Source organism: Nuphar pumila, chromosome 1, assembly GCF_984573655.1.
Source record: "Nuphar pumila chromosome 1, dmNupPumi1.hap1.1, whole genome shotgun sequence".
Taxonomy (NCBI): domain Eukaryota; kingdom Viridiplantae; phylum Streptophyta; class Magnoliopsida; order Nymphaeales; family Nymphaeaceae; genus Nuphar; species Nuphar pumila.
The window spans coordinates 2,356,773-2,377,628 of NC_143249.1; the positions used below are offsets into that span (position 1 = coordinate 2,356,773).

General features: G+C 37.9%; 1 protein-coding gene across 1 annotated transcript; it reads right to left on the minus strand.

Annotated features, from left to right (window-relative positions):
- Window positions 1-733: 733 nt before the first annotated feature.
- On the minus strand, window positions 734-15,885 carry LOC149847665 (protein trichome birefringence-like 13). Its single transcript, XM_090009112.1, has 6 exons — window positions 15,453-15,885; window positions 15,195-15,372; window positions 12,895-13,035; window positions 10,984-11,104; window positions 1,765-1,899; window positions 734-1,156 (listed from the first exon to the last, which is right to left on the minus strand). The coding sequence occupies exons 1-6, from the start codon at window positions 15,877-15,879 to the stop codon at window positions 905-907; spliced, it is 1,254 nt and encodes a 417-aa protein (XP_089865238.1). The 5' UTR covers window positions 15,880-15,885; the 3' UTR covers window positions 734-904.
- Window positions 15,886-20,856: the final 4,971 nt, after the last annotated feature.

The following is a 20,856-nucleotide window of genomic DNA, read 5'->3' on the forward strand; positions in this document are numbered from 1 at the left end:
GGCATGGGAGGACAATCATTGACTATCTCCTCCATATTGGAAGTGATCTTATTAGATCTCTGTTGGAATGGAACGCAGAAGGTATTCAAATGGCTATACATCACCCAGCTCCTTTATGGAATTCCTAGACCTCCATCATAAGTCATTATGCCCTGAGGAGGATTTCATCATCTGGCAGTCCAATGAGGCAGGCGACTATTACAACTATTGTAGGTCCTGACAACCAAGGCATTGACCCAGAATCCTTAGCCAGCCACTGTTGACACTAGTAGCACTTTAACCATACTCGGTCCAAGTTAGAACATCACCAGAAGGAGACGCTTTTCATGTTCTCAAACCCTAACCAAAAGGGGTTTTGAGAACACCAAGCCCAGCCCAACCACCCTCACCTCAAATTCTTAGGTTACTGGCATCATTTGGGTATGGATGCCACTACACAAGGGGTGGGGATGGATGGTGTCATCTGACCAAATGGTAACTGACCAATTTTTTGTATGGATATATGCTACCGGAACCAGTGATATCAGTCCAACATGCAGAGACCAAACCTGGCACCCTCTCACAAGGGTGGGGGTGGTGCCATCTGACCAAATTTTTGCATGGACAGATGCTACAAGAACCTGTGGTACGAGTCCAACATACAGAGACCAACCCTGCTTACTCCCTCCCTCTTCTCTCCCTCCATAAATGTAAAAATAAAGAACATGCACTCATGCATTTCAAACTCTTTTTAGAGGAGCAACAAGCAAGTCATTCCTTGGAACAGTAATTCCTGGCAAGCACCAGTGCATGCAGTCGTCATGTTTCTTCCCTCCTGATTTCTGAACTTGATGGATGAGCACCAACTTTATATTATATGTATATAAATAAACGAATAAATAAAGGACACATGCACACATACATTTCAAACTCTATTTAGATGAGCAACAAGCAAGTCATTCCATGAATCTGTAATTCCAGGCAAGCACCAGTGCATGCAGTCATCATGTTTCTTCCCTCCTGAACTTGATGGATGAGCATCGGCTCTATATTCACTCATACGGGTAATGTCCAGAATTTGAAAACTTGTGCCTTTTATAGCACGATACATGTGCTCATTTGCCAAGCGTGCTTCTATATTTGTTCCATTATTCTCTAGCAAAAACAGTTGCTCCACCTGATAAGAGGAACCAATCAACAAAATAAATCAGTGAGAAAACTGGAGCTTTCCTTTTAAATCCACTCAACTGCACAAAGGAATACTAAAGTTAATGCATTATTGCAATTCGTGAAATATTTGTCGTCACTCTTCAACCCAGTTCTGCTTCTAGTCCTTTTGATAAAACCTCTTTTAATGTCTCCTTTTTTTATCCCCCTCTTCTGAAATATATTTTGCTCGATCGGCAACCCATTCTTTGAAAAAGCCCTAGGCCTTTCTCCATAAGCATTTCAAGCATCCTTAGCATGCAATCATTTTCTTGAAACTTGTGTGTGTTTTATGCTTTTTTACTGCTCAGTAAGGTGTGATCCTTAACAAAGCATAATTATAGTGTTGAAATAGAGATCATAGGTAACAGAACCTTAATAAAGATGAACCAAAGCCCTATGTTGAAAATAACTGCTATATAGTATAGCCTTTTAAGAGGTTTATACGTGGTAAGTCCAAAAAAAATGAAGACAAAAGTGTATATAACAGAAATCACATAAGGCTTGTTTCTAAAAACATTGCATTACCACGTATAAAGCATACAATGACACATAAAAATCAGTAAAAACATAAGGTACCTGCTCTTCTAGCAAAGGTTTTGTGCGCTGACAAAAACCACCTTCATTCCAATCACCACCTTCAAAATGCCTTGGAGACTGTGAGCAGAAAATTTTCACGGAACTGTCTCTCATTTGTCTCTCCACGAACAGTGTCTGCATAACAAAATAATCTGGGCATGAAATTGTACAATATGGCTTACTATCCAACCGAACATAAACAATTTATCAAAAATTTAACACCATGCTCCAAAATAAAGTTTCAACTGTCAGGTTGATATTTTTATAAATTACGACACCAAGATGCATATGATCAAATATAGTAATGTGATTCATGAGTATAAGATTGCAGCTAATACCAAGTAATGAAAATTCATGACAGAAAACTAAAATGTTTTCAAAACCTTTCTGCCACAGGTGCCTTACTGCCTCATAACAGTCTCTCATCATTATCAAGGAAAACACTTTCATTAAAATATTCAGCTCAGCCTCAGAGCAAAATATTGGAATGCTTCACGAGGATTGACTGATACCATCTAATTTCTTAAAAACTCAAAAGATATTTTGAAATGAGATTGGAAACATAAGAAAGCTCCCTCCTGAAGAAATGGGAGAACACTTTCATTAAAATATTCAGCTCAAAGCAAAATATTGGAATGCTTCACTAGGATTGACTGATACCACCCACATTTCCTTCCCATTTCTGTATTTCATCTCAGCAAATGGAAACCATCATTCCTGGTATTCTTGAGCAATTGCAGCACCATCCCAAACCATATATTTGGCATTCCCTTCTCATAAATATTATAGGAGGTGCTATAAGATACACCAGAAATACATCTCAAACAACTGCCATAGGTGGGGATCAGAAAACCTTGACAACAAGAACATACAACTGTTAAAATTTGTACGCGCTAACACACACACACACACACACACACACACACACATATATATATATATACATATTATGTATATTTAATTATATAGATATATATTTTTCTCCATATTTATTTTTCTCTTCTTCAATAGATATGTAACTAGGTTAGGATAGTTTATTTTTTACTTTTTTGTTTAAATTGAACTAGTCAACATTTGTTGACTAGTCAACCAAAAGAAACGTTGGGGAGGTCCAACGACTCTATTTAGAGCCGTTGGGCCTCTCCCAACGTCTCTTTGGAAGCTCCTCCTGCTTGTGTATATATAGGGTGAAACCCGCTCCCAATATGCTTCTTGCATAAATGTTATCAATAAAATATTATTTATTTTACCCTCTTGTTTTTGCCCCTTGTGTGGGTTTTGTAAGTGAGCTCATTTGTGGCTTTTGGTGTGTTCACTTTAGATTGTGGTGGATCTTGTTGGAGGCTTCCATTTCTTTATATGGTATCAAAGCAAGGTTCGCTCTTGACTATTGAGGATTGCGTATTGCCTCATTTTTCGTGCTCATGAGAGAAAGAAAGAATTTCTTGATGATGAAAGTGCTTGTGTATTCGTGATGGTGTGCTCGTACTACTACTCTCTCATTTCTCATCTATTATCTTTTTGTTTTTTTTCTCTTTCTCTCTACGTTGTAAGGATGGATGACAATGAGAAAGTCACCATCGTACCCATGAAACTCAATGATACTAATTTTGTAATGCGGTCTTCAATAATGTAGCACCACATATGGAGAAAAAGATTATCTTCTAATCTGAAACCTAAACTAGACTTCACAAAGGTAAAGAAGGAAAAAAATGTGCCTCTTACATATTGTGAGAAGACTAAGGCACTAGCTACTTATGAAAAAAAATGAAAAGAGTGGAGAATGGAACATGCCAAGATCATGCCTTGATTAATCAATAGCGTGGATATTAAAAAATGCTCTAGTCTCGCAAAATTTGAACATGCCAACAAAGCTTGAGAATACCTTAAGAATATATACTCTCTTAAGGATATTGATTATGTGTGCAATCTTCAAAATAAAGTTTGGACGGACTCAAAAAGACAAAAATATTAGGGAATACTACAATGAATTGTCCAAACTTTGGGAAGAATTATCTATTTTTGAGCCTAAGTGAGCATTGTGCGGAAAATATAGAGCTCCGACAAAAGCAACTTGATGCAAAACATTTCTATCAATTTATATATGACTTGAGAACAGAGTTTGAAAGCACCAAATCGACTCTTCTTCATAGAAGAAAATCACCCTCTATTGTTGATACTATTGAAGAATTGAGTATATAAGAGAATAGGCTAAAATGACACACTTTGAAAAATGAAGACGACTCTGTTTTGGCCATCTCTAAATTGAGAAACTACATGCGCCTCTACAAGTCACCTCATTGAAAACAAGGAAATGGGCATAATAACAAGCCTTATTGGAAACAAGGCAATGATTATGACAGGAAAAAAATATTTGTAAAAACTGTCATCTATGTCACAGGGACTCGGCAAAACAGATGCCGCACCCGCGTCGACGCGACGCGACGCGGGTTCGCGTGCGGGTGCGGCATCGGGTGCGATCAACACGACCCTGGGTGCGGTCAATGCACCCAGGGTCATTTTTGTCCATACTTTGGGCGTAAAAAAAAAAATTCCCCCGATGAAAAGGAGGAGGATTAGGGCAAAAAAAATCTTTTGCCCTAATTTCTCCTCTCTCTCCCCCTGAGCTCGAGCTCTCCCATCGCCGCCCCAGCTCCGCCGCCCCCAGCGCCGCCTCCCAGGCTCCTTTCGCAGGTATGTTTCTCACTCTCTTCTTGGGTCGGCTGGGGAGGGGCCGAGCACCCCCCCCCCTTCTCTCGGTCTCTTGTTGGGTCGGCAGGGGAGGGGCTGAGCCTCCCCTGCTCCCTCGTTTTTCGGCACAGGAGGGGCCGAGCCCCTCCCCCATCTAGCTCTTTTTTTGGGTCGACAGGGGAGGGGCCGAGCCCCTCCCCTTTATTTAAATGTTATAAATTGTTGAATGGTATCTAGTAAGTCATCCACTGTTGAATGTTGCGTATGTGTCTTGAAGCATGGCAACAGTGGAAGTAATCTTATTCACTGCTCTTCTTCATTTTTATTTTGCGTGGTGGGACTAGGCGCTTGCTACCAGCCATGGAATTAACTAAGTATGCAGTGTATATCTAAGAATTAATAAGCTCAAATGCATGACTAAGAATAAATAAGTTCAAATGCATGTTGCAATTCAAGGGTGTGCTTGGTGGTAGAAATGAATGCAGAAGCTCCTTGCCTGGAGGGTTAGCACAGAATTGATGTTCTGGTTCAATCTGTTTTTAAAACCTGCAAGTAATGGGTCCACTGTCAATGTCTTGACCACTAAATGAATGTCTGCTTGATTTAATGGATGCTTAAATGAAACCACTTGCATGCCTGATTCCAGGTAAGGTCACTAGTACCCATCAAGAAGATTAGTGACATTCATATTCCTCTCCTTTAAGAGCTTTTATTTTCTAGAAGATGCCTTTACATTCATGGAGAAGCATGGTGAAAGTCCTGATTTAGCTTAATCTTAAACCGAGTTTTTCGTTCATTTCCATGAAGAAGTTCATTGAGTGGTATAGACTGCTAATTATCTAGAATATAACACATGGATTGGTGACAATGACTAAGAAACAGTGGTCCATTTCCATACTGCACCTAGATGAAACCTAGGAGAAAATCATGAAAAATTAAAATAAATTATTATGCCTTATAACATTTAAATAATTTAAAATAAATGTTAAACTGTTAAAACTTCAAAATTATATATATATATATAATTTTTTTTTTACATTTTTGCCCCTGCCGCACCCCCGCACCCGGGTTTTTTGGAAGTGCCGAATCCCCGCACCCGCACTCGCTCCCGCACCCACACCCATGTGACATAGACTGTCATGAACCTGGGCACACTAAACCTTAATGCCCAAGGTTTAGAAGAAGGGAGAAAAAGAAAGTGGCTTCAGTTGGCTCTTCACAAGAAACTAATGATGCACCCATATCAATGTCACAACTTATGGAGATTCTCCAACCACTTCTCAAAGGAGTATCTTCTTCAAATGAAGCCTCAACTGAAGCAGCAGTTTCATCCTTCTCTGATCCCGGTAAAACTCTTTGACTTTTTTATTCGTGTGCTTCCTTTCAAATGACCCCTAATAGTAAAAATTTATATGAATATCATACCAACTCAAGCATGTCAAATGTTTTTACAGCCAATAGTAAATTTCTTGAAATAGAAGGAATAGAGAATTTTGAAAAAATCTTACAAAACTCCAAAAAATTTACCATTTCAAAAGTTAGATATATTCCTAAGTAAATTTAAATCTCTTATTAGTTTCACAAATATTTGACCATGGATATAATGTCTCATTTAGTTCTAATGGTTATTGGGCACAGGATCGTCAGTCAAGGAAGCTTATTGAGGAAGGCCATAGAAAAGGTCTCTATTACAGGGATATTTTGAAAATACTCAAGGATACCTTTTGTCATAATGTTAAGAAATTAGAGTTGGATATATGGCATAAACGACTTGGTCATCCTAATGTATCCTAAATTTAACACTTTCCAAATTTAGAAAGAATTTACGTGTAAAGAACTTTCATGAAGAGATTACCATTTCATGAAAGAACTTTCTTTTCTTCTATACTGCTTGAGCTAAAACACTAGTTATATTAAAGGGTGGATATGTATACTATGTGATTTTTGCTGATGATTTTTCTAGGTATACTTAGATCTACTTTCTCAAACATAAATACAAGGTCTTCTCATATTTTCAAATATTTCACAACTTGGTCAAAAATAAGTTTAAAAATGATATTTTTATTTTTTGCATAGATTCAGTGAGAGAATTTTTATCAAAGGAATTTAAAGATTATCTAAATTTGTATGGTATCACACCTCATACACCATAACAAAATGGTTTGGCTGAACGAAAACACAGACATATTATGGAAACAATCAGAGCTCTACTAATAGCAAATCAAGTGTCAAGAATTTTGGGTTGAAACAACCCTAACTATTATGTATCTCATCAATAGAATGTCTTCTTCTTTGCAAAATATAACACCAGTTGAAAAACTCTTTAAAGTATCTCCTGATTCTGCTAGGCTAAGAATTTTTGGATATAAATGTTTTGTTTTTATTAACAAAAATGATAAACTCTCCCCTCGTGCTATTCCTTGTGCCTTTTTTGGTTATGCAGATAACCAAAAAAGCTACAGGTGCTTTGATCCTAAAAATAAAAAATTATATATTTCACGCTATGTCACAGGGATTCGGCTAGCAGGGTGCCGCACCCACGTCGATGTGACTCGACGCGGGTGCGGTCAACCCGATCCTGGGTGCGTTGATCACACCCAAGATCATTTAGGTCCATTTTTTTTGGATTTTTTTTTTTTAAAAAAAAATTGCCCTATGAAATGGGCTGCGAAATTTTAAAAAAAAAAATCTGCTGACAACTGCTGCTGCTCCTGCCTTTTCAATCCTGATCCTTTTTTTCGTAAAGGATTTTCTCTTTCCATAATAAATGATAATGATGGTGGTAGCCTTGCTGATCCTTCTTTTTCGTAAAGGATTTTCTCTCTCCATAATAAATGATAATGATGGTGGTAGCCTTGTTAATCCTTCTTTTTCGTAAAGGATTTTCTCTCTCCATAATAAATGATAATGATGGTGGTAGCCTTGCTGGCTATTAGTATTCATTGTTCTCCTGACGAGATGGGTGCGCTATCGTGCAGCTGTATATAAAATGAAATTTGAAAAAACCCGCGTCGGGGGAACCCCCGGATCCACTTATATATATATATATATATATATATATATATATATATATATATATATATATATATATATATATATATATATATATATATATACATGTTTTCCCCTGCCGCACCCCCGCACCCGGGTTTTTTGGAAGTGCCAAATCCCCGCACCCACGCCCGCGCCCGCACCCATGTGACATAGATTTCACGTAATGTGACTTTTTTAGAAAAAAAAACTTCTTTGACTTTGAAAAGGCGAATGAAGTATATGAGTATTCTTTTTTATTTGATTTAAGTTCAAGTCATAAAAAATATGATTATGAATGTGACCTGGATAGTGGTCTTGATATAATAGATGAATATGATCATGATAATGGTCATGATGATATAATTACTGAAGAGCAACCTCATAAGAACAAAAACTATTTACAATATTCTAGGCGTAGGGACCTTAACCAACCATATGCACTAGATAAATATGCTGAACAGACTGAAGTTCATACTAGAAGGTCATCTAGGATTTCCAAACCACCTCCAAAGTATGTGTTTTATGATTCTTTTTCTCTAAAATACAAGGCATTTATTGCATTTCATTCATATGTGAAACCTTATGAAATGAAACAAGATGTGTGCACTAGATTAATATGTTGAACAACATGAAGTTCATACTAGAAGGTTATCTAGAATTTCCAAACCACCTAGAAAGTTTGTGTTTTATGATTCTTTTTCTCTAAAATACAAGGCATTTATTGCATTAATTCATTCATATGTGGAACCTTCTGAAATGAAACAAGATGTGCACAATCACAATGCCAACAAAGGGCTACACAAGTGCACAAATACAATATGGTCTCTAATGGACCGATAACAATCTCATAAAAGAGATGTACAAAAGCACAAATTCCACAAGAGCACAATGTAAAAATAGTTTATTTTATTATCATAACAAATATGGTTAAAAAAAACATATGAGCCTCACATACAATGAAAGGGCCCCCCATTATGTCTTCCATTGAATTTTTTCTCAAAGTAAGGTGGTTTATAAGATTTTACAAAACTTCTGGGTCTTGATACGGCAAGTACCTCATCAGTAGACTTGTGCATTCCAAGTCTTGTTTCTTCTTGACAAGTTTGATCAAAAGCCTCACTTATAGAAGGAGTCGAAGTCCTATGAAGCAAAGAGGACCTAACTTGCTCAAATTCCGCTCGAAGACCATATAAGAAAGAGAAAAGATTTTCTCTTTCAACTTGTTTTCTCATTTCAATTGCCGGACATTCCCATTTAGGTTTCAACATAATCAATTCATCCCAAATAGGAGATAAGACACCATAGAAGTCTCTTACACTCTTATCTCCTTGTTTGGTATTACGTACCTTGTCTTGAAGATAATATAGCTTCTTCTTCCGCCTCACGCCTCAAGGCGTGTTTTTAACAACACTGCTCACAATCCTCCATTGTATCTTGATACTCTTGCAAAGCCTTCTCCTTTTCTTCTTCGGAGAGGATTTTCATTTGATTTCCTTCTTTTCTTGTTATCTTTAGTTAGGGTTCATTAATGGTTTCACTAACAAAGCCCCATAGCTTTTTCCCCTTGATATGGTTTTCCATTGCGGTAGCCTACTTCAAGTAATTGCTTTCGATGAGCTTGTAAAAGATGACGGAAGAAGATTCTCTTTCACCCATGATGAAGAAGAAAACTTGAGATTGAAGAACAAAGCTTGAAGTCCACCACCACAAAGAGAGCACGCCGAAGATGATTTTCAACAATACAAGAGCCTGAAGCTTTGATACCATGAAATGAAACAAGATGTGCACAATCACAATGTCAACGAAGGGCTACACAAGTGCATAAATACAATATGGTCTCTAATGGACCGATAACAATATCATGAAAGAGATATACAAAAACATTGAAAATATTAAAAAACTTCTCAAAAACATTTTGAAATGATTGATTTAGGATTCTTAAAATATTTCTTAAGAATCAAAGTTGCTTACTCTCCTAAAGGATATTTATTATCTCAGTCTAAATTTGCTTGTGACATTGTCTCTAGGTCTGCATCACAGATGATAAGAGAGTTGATACCCCTGAAAGTGCCAACACCAAGATGCAAATTGATGAAGGAGAATTTCTTGAAGATCTTACTCTTTAATGAAGCACTCTCTTATCTTTTAATTACTAGACCTAACAATACACAATTACTAGACCTAACATAACACACGTTGTACACATATCTAGTCAATTTCAGCACGCTCTCACTTTTGTTCACATGAGAGCAGTTTTGCGTATTATTAGAGACATTAAGACTTCTCTTTCTCGAAGCCGCTTTCTATCTGCTTCATCTTCTTTAGATTTAATTACTTATATTGATGTTGACTGAGGTGATCCCAATAACAGACATACAACCACAGGTTTTTGTGTTTTCTTAGGTGAATCTTTGATTTTATTATGATGCAAGAAGTAGCAGAAGGTTTCGCTTTCATCAACTGAGGCTGAATATTGCATCATGGCAACTACAACGATGGAGGTAGTCTGACTCAGAAGGTTGTTGGCTGATAATGGGTGCTCAAGTGACAAGAGCCTCCCGCATGTGTTGTCACAACAAGAGTGTGATCTACATTGTCAGCAATCATACTTTTCATGAACGTACTAAACATATCAAAATTGATTGTCACTATATTCGAGAGGAGTATCTACATGAGATCATCGATCAGTCTTATGTTGCATCAGAATACCAATTAGCAGATTTATTCACCAAACCTCTTGTTGCTCCCTATTTTCACTTTCTATTAGACAAACTTTAGGTTATTGTACCGTAAGTTTGAGGGAGTGTTAAAAATTGTACATATATATTTATATATATATATATATTATGTATATTTATTTATATAAATATATATTTTTCTCCTTTTTTATTTTTCTCTTTTTCAATAGATATGTAATTAGGTTAGGATAGTTTAATTTTTACTTTTTTGTTTAAATTGAACTAGTCAACATTTGTTGACTAGTCAACCAAAACAGACGCTAGGGAGGTCCAACGACTCTATTTAGAGTCGTTGGGCCTCTCCCAACGTCTCTTTGGAAGCTCTTTTTGCTTGTGTATATATAGGGGTGAAACCCCCTCCCATTTGTATGCTTTTTTGCATAAATGTTATCATTAAAATATTATTTATTTTAGCCTCTTGTTTTTTCCCCCTTCTGTGGGTTTTGTGAGTGAGCCCATTTGTGGCTTTTGGTGTGTTCACTTTAGCATTGTGGTGGATCTTGTTGGAGGCTTTCATTTCTTTACAACAACGACCAACAAAAATGAGATATATAAAATTCTAGGCAAGTATATATAACATATTTATCACAAACTGCTAATTATGAAAGATGCAACCCATTGAAGTTGTCAGTTTCCAGATGAACTTTCTTAATCAAATCAATTTTTCGTCGAACACATGCTTACAGTACAAGAACAAGAAATTGAAAAACTCAGATGGTAGATTAAGTATTCTGCTTTCAAAAGAAGTATGCCATACCATGTAGTTTAGAGTCAAATCTAAGCCAAACTCAGGAGATTTAGGAGGAATTACGGGCAAACCCTTTTCAAAAAAGAGCATGGGTGAATTCACTGGATCAAACTTGGAAGGTGCCCACCACCTAACAGTTATAACATGTAAATAACTACAAGAAGTTAAGATATGATTTAAAAACTAGGTGCATATCATATCTGGAAATGACAAGCTATATAAATGAAACTATTATATTATTCATTACTAAATTTTTTAGCTTAAAATATCTTATGGAAGCTTAGAAGCAAATTAGAGAACAGAGTTCCCCCGTCATAAAATGTTCTACTCATCCTTGACATTAAACTTAAAATCTATTAAGAGCTTCCTGGAAGGAGCTTGAGGCAAGGAGTTGCCCCAATATAAAGGACATTTACCAAAGTCACTGAAACAAAGTGCAACATAAAGCAGCTGTACAGGATAGATCCAGACAGGTTATAGAAGTATTCACTTGCAAAATGGAAGTAACTAGGTGACGCTATCAAATTAGAGTCCAATAAATTGATTTGGCAAAGAAAGTTATTGGACAAATAAGGAGTAGATGTATGTGGAAGAGCATTATGATGATTTGCATAAAATAAATAGAATAAGATTTTATTAACCGAAAAACTTTCCAGTAGACATTATGAATCATCATAACATACAATTCAGGAGATGTAAACAACAATAACAAAAACTTTCAACTCTTATAAATAAGGCAGGAGGTGTTGATTTTTCTTGTTTGTGTTTATGCATTCAGTCTAAATTGTGCAATCATCATAGGTTCCACTCAATTTGGTTCAATAAAGAATCCAAGAATAGAAACTAGCATGGGTTGACAGAAAGCTTTTTAGGTTCAAATCCAAGCAACCATCATTATGGGTGGAACCAGACCAATTCATGGGTCTAATATGTATCATATATGGATCCGCTTATATTTTGACCCAACCTTGTCCTTGACACAATTTTTTACTGCACAAGTTAAATAGTTCCAAAATAATATTTATATATGTCATATGGATCAACTTGATCCCATATTCACGTTAAACATGATCCGACATACTTCCAACTTGGATCCTCAGGGTTCAGATCTATATTAGATTTGTGAAGTTGATTTTAAATTCAATACACTCATTTGGACCAATCCCACCCAACCATAGTTGCATTGGTACTCGATACACCCTAGCGTATCGCATATCAGGTGTACGAATACCATATACCGGTACGAAACTAGTCTCCGAAACCATAAACTAAAGTACCAAATGTTTAAGAAAGTCGACTCAATTACTTCAAAAATGTATACCATCTTACATAGAAACATGTTTTTATTACATTATAAATGAGCATCAAGTTCATTTATATTAGCATTTTTTGCATAAAAACAACAATTGCATTCTATAAAGACACTATTTTTATTGAGAGTGATAAATATTATAATGTGCAAAAAACTATTCTACAATATTGATTGATTTACATATTATGAACCACTTTAATTTATTGGTATCTTTATAAAAATATAAACTTCATATCAACTTTTGAGAAACTCATACGAATTCTTTTAGAAACCATATTAATGTATATTAGAAACCCGTATCAATATTTTTCAGAACCGTTTCAATATGTGTTTCAAACAAAAATGTACCAGAAATTTTTTAAGCCCTCATGTACCCGTACACATTTCTTGCAACTCTGCATCCGACCTAGAGGCAATCCATGTATTTCTAAATATGTCATCCAGACAACAATAGTTTATTTCTATTTGTTTATAAATATCTACAAAAAATGGTTCTATTTATTATATATAAATACATCCAAATAAACACCTCACTGCACCTTTGCTTCATAACGCTAGAAAGGATCCAATGCACCACAATTTAACACAGGAACGTCAAGGAAGATTACCAGTGGCCTGTGTTCAAGATAAGAATGTCATGGAAGGTTGGAGCCAAAGACCAAGAGCTGTCAGGAATATCAACATCTACCCTGAAGCCATTCTTGTAACCAAGTGACTCCAATACACCACCATCAGAGCTTGCAGACCACCTGCAAAAAATAAGACAAGTTCTCTAATATTACATCATTCAAAACCTAGGTCTCAAAGACACCCATTTAGAAGGTGTGTCATTGGTGACACAAGTCGGACACGCTATGACATACAAATTTGACATGGATTAGCATTATTCCTATAGTTTTAATATTAAAAATATCAATAAATAGTTCTCGATTGATTAAAAAAACTGTCATTGTATCCTATTTTAAAAAAAAAAATGAACTTGCATGTCGACCTTGAGTCATGTGTCGGGTCATGGCCATGTCTTTTTTACATAGTTCAAAACAAGAGGATAATCTAACACGAGCAGCACAATACCAAAGGGAGAATCCTTATCCTTATCCTTCATCCTAATGATAAACAACCGCAAAAGTATACCATGGAACTAGAAAAGGAAACAAATATTACAGACCAATATAAACAACACAGAGAAATTTTAGGTCTAGAGAAATCAGTCACTGATATCACCGATATTTTGAAAATATCACAATATTATTGTCATTTTAAGCTAGGCCAACAATATCAGCAAAATATTGCGATATTATCATGATATCTTTGTGATATTTTTAAAATCTCTTATTTTTATATATTTTAATCTTAGTTTTTCTATTTTTTTGTTTTTTTTACTATTTTAAAAGCTTTTAAAACTCGTTCCTTTATATTTTTGTCTAAGAATATAATACAAAACCTGTTATTTTCCTACCTTATTATTACTTATATTTTTAATTTTTAGAACTTCCAAGATTTTCCAAAGATTTTTTTGAGAAAAACCACCTTTGAAAATATCTCCAAGAAAAACCCTAGGCGAAAAATTACCTTGAATGATACATGAGACTATGAGAGAAATGCATCACAAGAGATGAAATCAGAAAATAAGTTATAGGGATTAGGATTATGTCCAAAGTAATGCCACATATACCTTGAATACAATTTTCATCAATAATTTATTTTCTCAAGCATATGGAATAGCCAAATTAGCTAAAAACCATTCACTAATTGTTCAAGCAAATAAAATATCAAGACGTAAAGATATACCTTTTGGTCATAGCAAGAAGATCAAATGAATGTCATAAACGAGCTAAAAAAATAAGTGTTGCTACTTAGTCCAAGAAAACAAAGTCATCATCATACTCTGGTTGAGTAAAGACTTCTAGAACTGCCGTTAGGTAGCACATTAATGACAAAAAGAGGGATTGCTTTTTTAAAATCTTGGTCTTTCATATGTGACAATGTGGCATTGCAGGCCTTTTCAGTCAATGATATAAATTAATGCACTTATTCTGCATAGTTGAGGTCCATCTTATAAGTCAATTATTCAATGTACTGCATATACTCATACAAAATTTTCAATCAAAGAATACATCCAAGTATCCAAGACTACAAGTTCCCAAATAATCTCATTTTAGACTTTTCCCAGTATCTTCAAAACCACCTCTTCTTTGCTATTCTGGATATCTAAAATAGCGATTTCAAGATCTACAACAACGACAAGCAAATGATTACACTTTATAAGATCCAACTAAGACCAAACAATCATCGTATTCAACTGACACAAAAATTCACTATGACCACTTTGAGACCCCTTCAATCCATCCTTCAAATACAAAATAATCGTGGCGTTCAACATAGCGTAGCATATATCACTCGTTCACACACATTATTAAACACAAATTTTCCCAAAAAATCCTCATGACGCAAGGGTGTTCGGCTACAGGCATTTATCCAGGAAAGCAGGAACTAGCATTGTAGAGCATATATGCAATTTCCCAATGTTATCCCACTGCTATGGATAAGTCGCTGCATCCAACCCCTCTGTGCGCATAAATATCACAAATTCTAAAGAATGATCAACTACTAAACAGATTCAGTAGTTCAATGGTTGTTCAAATTCAAAAAACCGTTGCAAGATATCCATAACCATCATTCTCCCAATGAGATCACTAAAACAATTCAGAACCAAGAAAATGCTTCTCAACTGCCATAATTCCACAGGAAATAACATCAGTAGTTTAGTTTTGCTGCTAAATACAGAAATCAAGAATGTACTTCACCATGCTTCTCTAAACCCAAAAAATCAAACCGGTACAGAATCCAAATACAGAATAAGCTCATAAAAAGAAAGAGAATCGGAGACAGAGGGGAACTCCTTTACCGAGCATAACGCGCCAAGAGATTCGTCCGGTGGTACGCAATCGTGAGGTTATACCCCAAAAACGTAAACCCGCGATCTGCCCTCACCGGCCGCCACTTCCGCACCTCACCGGAAGCCCGTCTGAGCGAGCAAACGAGCGAAACGAACATGTTCCTGTTCAACGAATCGCCAACGAACCCTGCAATACCCCAACCACACACAACACATCCGATAATCACGAAATGGCGGAAACCCACTACAAAATTCGAGATCACTGACCGATATTGGTGTCACGGAACCGATCAAGGAACCAGAGGGGGTCCAAGCGGGGGAGATCGCAGTCGTAGGGCTGCCAACGCCACTTGAAGAGGTCGAGGGCGTTGCGCTTTCTGTTGGCGATGCAGTTCCAGCCCTTGAAGATCTCCTTGCAGGTGTGGTCGTAGAGGGGCTTGGCCTGCGGGTCGTACACCCATCGCCCATCAGAGTAATCGCAGGAGCTCTGGTTCGGCCTCTGCTGCTGGCTGCCGTTGGAGGAGTGTAAGAGGGTGGTGGCGGTGGAAGTGGTGGCCCTTGGCATGAGGGTGGTGGCGGAGGAGGAAGAGGAGGAGCAATAGAGGAAGATGAGGAAGAGGCAGGCAGAGAGGAGGAGGAGGAAGGGAAAGGGGGAGAGTGGGAGCTGCTTCTTGGCCGTCACCCTGATCCTCATGCTCTCTCTCCGAGCACACCTGTTTCGGTTGGCTGGCTCACCACAGCCTCTCTACGGTATCTCAGCCCGCCCGTTCAAGAAGGGAAAGTTTGAAAAAACAAACTTGGCTGAGGGCGATTGTAAAGTAAAATGGCCTTAGCAAAAGGGTCGTATCACAAGTATAGAATTTTTAGCAAACCCTCAACGTGCTGGAGTGACCAGCATATTTTGTATTACGCTTTATCTTTTTATTGAATCTGTGCATCGGTCTGCAGCTGCCTAACAAAAACTAATCAAGCACATCTTCAAATGTGTATTCTATTGGTTCATGCATTTCTTACATAACTGCCTCATACCGACTATCAATTTCAAACATGCCATGAAGTGTATTGTGATTTCATGCAAACACTTCAGCAAAACCTCATCATTAAAGAAGATCTCGCAGCCTTAAATTTGAATATAAGTTGATAATTGAACATCGTAGCAAAGAAGACCACCCAAACTCGTTTATCGATGCCTAAGTATTAACTTGCGTAGCCCCGAATCACTATACTCGATTAGAAGCACCTAAGGTGATTCCTACGAGAATTAGCTCTAACCCACACGCACTGTCGTGCATCCAAAACTATACGTAGAAAATTCTTTCAATTCGATAAGTGCTTAACAAAATCCGTAAAGGCAACATCCTCTAATCCGTTGGCATTGCTTAGCTAAACGACGCTCCAAGTATGTGCCGCCATACATCGATGCACTAACAACGATATTGTTGCCTATCACGTGTCGTGCTATCACCACATGTCATTGATCAAGCCAATGCATACCGCACGTTCATACACTCAATGCATTTTTCACTCAGTAGAGCTCTACACTATACATGCCTTATTCTGATGGCTTGGTTCAGAACATTCTTTCTCACCCAAACCACTGTCATCCTCGACAATGTCAGTGCAGGTAAGAACACAACCTTAATTGATATGCCAATTTTTCTTTGTACTTATCTTTGGTATTCTTTTTTTTCCCTATTTAACTTGTTCTAGTTTGCATCCGTCATCGCCGCAACCTTTAGCACGTCAAGTCTTATTCTTCAATGCGCCTCAAATCACTTAGACAATGATCTTTTGCTCTAACATCATCGAGCATTTTTTGCTCATAAGATCCCAGTGTAGTCACATACACAAGCGGATTATCCTCGCATGCACAACAAACTTGCCATCATCGTGCTCATGGCTGGAGCACCTTTCGACTCTAGCAAGGACAATTTCAAGCCCTCTGTGATCCTCGCAGAGAAGAGTGACCACCAATACGTGTCGCAGGAATATTAACTCCCTTAAAGTACCAACTTGCAGTTTTTCAATAATCCAACCCAGTCCTCATGTAATGGATGCCTAATTGCGTATCACCTCAAAATAGTCATTTAAAGCATCTTTCTGAGCACTCGTTCATACAAAGGACAACACGGTCCAATGCTGCAACTCTTATCTGAAGCAAGTACTCTGCAACTTTCATTCGGAACCAACATACTACAACTCTCATCTAGATCCAGCAAAACATTCTCGTAAGAACCAAACTGAATAGCCATGAACAACAACTTTTTTTGTACACACAATCATAGAGAAATTACTAAACTCAAGAGACCAAAACAACGAGCATTCTGTTCAAGATGGGCACTCCACTAACCCATAAACTTGAAAGAGAACATAGAAGTTCAATTAAGTTTCTCATACTCAAATGTGCAAATTTATCTAATCGAATTCAATGTACACCCTCTGCATGTATAAGGCAAACGTCACGCTCCACTTGTAAGCCTAACGTACAACTGGTATAAATCTTTTGCTTATCCACGTTTTCTTAGCCAACTGAAGAGCAACCTTATACTTTTACTTACCATCAACAAGATGACCCATACCATCATGCCAACAACTTGCTTCTGCGCTCTCAGTCAACTATACTTCAGTTGCGCAAGTTTGCGTAAATAGGATAAATCATCACTGTCCTCTTCAGTGACACACTCACTGAATAACAAGGTTTCTGTGAATCTTTCTCCTATGATGTCAATTTGTCATGAGCATAGCATTTTTTGCAAACCCGCGATGTGCCAAACTGCCCAGTCCGGCAAGCCTAACAGCTAAACGTCGTGCACTAACACTTTTTCATGTGCTGGATCATTTAATTGGCCATGCGCATCACTTCATGCGCAGTTGCCTAGCAAAAGTTGATCAAACACATCTCCAAATATGTATTCTACTTGGTTCATGCACTTCGTGCATAACCATCTCATACCAACTATCACTTCCAAACAATACATATATTTCCTTAGCCTAGTGTGTCATGGAATGTATTGCAACTCCATGCACACGCTACAACAAAACCTCTTGATTGAAGAAACAAGATCTCATGACCCACAGTCCGAAGACCAATTCATGATTGAACACCATAGTGAAGAGCACCAATCAGACTCGTTCATCGGTACCTAGGCATTCACTCACCTAGCCCTAAGTCACCATACTCGGTTAGAATCACCTAAGGTGATCTCTAGGAGATATAGCCCTAACCCATACGCATCCCCGTGGATCCAAACACTATGCGTGGAAAACTCCTCCAAGTCGAGAGGTGTTTAATCAAATCCACAAAGACAATATCCTCTAATCCGCTGGCACTGCTTAATTAAACAACGCTTTACGCCTGTATCGCCACACAGTGATGCACTAAGGATGATATTGTTGGCTATCGTGTGTTGTGCTATCACTGTACGTCACCGATCAAGACAACACATACCGCATGTTTCTACACTCAATGCATTTTTCACTTAGTACAGCTCTGCACTGCACATGCCTCATTTCGAAGGCTTGGTTCGGAACATGACTTTTGCGTCCAAATCCGATATGTATAAAAGTTTTTTCAATGATCCCAAAATGACATGTATCAATTTTTCCTAACTCATAAAAGCATAAAACATTATGCAAGAGTCGATTCTTATTCAATTGGGCATGCTGAACACATCTATAACAACTCCTCTTTCATGAGATTCCAACTCAGTCGTAGGTACAATTAAGGGTGTCAACGGGTCGGGTTTTGTCGGACTATGGTAGAATCAGGCTTGAACCAGATTTTCAGGTATGATATCGGATCTCGACATGGGTCTAATCGGGTTTACTATAAGAGAAACCATACCCAGACCCAATAAGAACTACATGAACCAGACTCGATAAAATAATATTTTTTATCATTTTTACATTGAAAATTTGCAGGTCTTAATTGGAACTCAGGTCGGGCCAGGTACAAAATTCACAAAGTATACCTGGGGTCTTCTTATTTGTATTAATCGGACTTTTGAGTCTGAACTCGGTTCTTCTTATTTGTCACTATACTCGGCCCCTATAGGGTTTGGACCGGGTAAACTCAACCTGTTGACACCCCTAGGTAGAATAAATTACAGTAAATATAAATAAATAAATAATATAATATAAGTAGGTGATGGCAAAATAGGTTTAGATGCCTTAGGTTTCATACATTTAGGGTAGGCGGATAACCTTTTAAAAAACTTGCTCAAATGACTGTCTGAGTTGCTTTTTTGTTCACGAGTTAGTTAACTTTTAAAAATGAGGATTTTATCCTTTTTCTTATTTGAATTATGGAAGTTTACATTTGTGGCTTTCTACTGTTGCAGACTTGCAGCTATGCTTAGTAGTAAATAAGTTAAAGGAAAAAAATAGTTATTTGAGTACTTTTTTAAAAGATTAGGCATCTATCTTAAATATTTGGAAATCGCCAATCGTAATTTTGCAATATGTTAGGTAACTATAAGTAATTGCTTTCATAATCACTTGGTATTATTCTTTAACACTTGCTTTTTCGCTTTCACTTCTTGTATTGTTTCTTGTATCCATTTCGTATCCTATGAGTCATATTATCCTAAAAAACAAAAAAAAGTTACATTTGTTTTTAAGAAGGGACTTTTGAAAAAGAGACGAATGCCCTGCCATCAAGACAAGTCTATATGCACATTAAAAGTGTTTTTTTGGATTTATAACCCGAAGAAACTGCACTAGGCACGAAGACCTGGTCACGCTGGCTCAGCCTGCCATACCTACGGTCATCGTGCTGGCAGCGTAAAACTCCGAGGCTAGGACCCCTGCCCCAAGGCCTATGTTCCGCATTGGCTTGTGCAGAGGTAGGGATGGCAGTGGACCGGGGGAAAGTGGGGCCCCGCCTCGCCTCGTTTGGACCGGGGATGAAGGTTATGAAACGGGGATGGAAGCAGGGACGAAGGTTAAAATCCATCCCCGTCCGGGGGTGGAGGCGGGGATGGACGTGCACTTTTCCCAGCCCCGCCCCATCCCTGCCACAATCCCCGCCTCAACCCCGCCCCGACCACTTTTCCCCGCAATATCCCCGCCCCGCCTCATCCCCGTTTGAACCGGGGATGGAGGACATGAAACGGGGATGAAGGCGGGGGTGGAGGATAAAATCCATCCCCGCCGTGGAGGCGGGGGTGGAGGATAAAATTTTGAGGTGGGGCGGGGGTGGAGACCTTGTCCCCCGCCCCGCCCCACTGCCATCCCTATGCAGAGGGGCGACGCTCATGGGAATCAAACCTTGACTGCCCGTCTAGCAGCCAAGGCCCCACCCCACTACGCCAACCCCCTTGGGGCACATTAAACGAGTCTAATAAAGGTTTTTAAGATCAACAACTTCATCAAGCTCGGCTCATTTATCTATACTGAGTCTGAACTTGCATTCAAGCCCAGCTTATTATTCTCATAAACAAGCTTGAGCCAAGCCTAGACCGAGCTTGGGTTAGCTCAGTTCGTTGTGCACCCTTAGCCGTTTTTCAACATCCGTGTCAGTTAATGCATATGATTTGACTTGGGCATTTGGTGTGTTTGCAAATCATGCTTGCAGTTGGTTTTATGAGCAGAAAGTGAACAAACCAATGCAGTTTATCACATTCTAATTGCTATTGGTGCTTGTAACACAGGAAGAGCTGGTAGATGATAT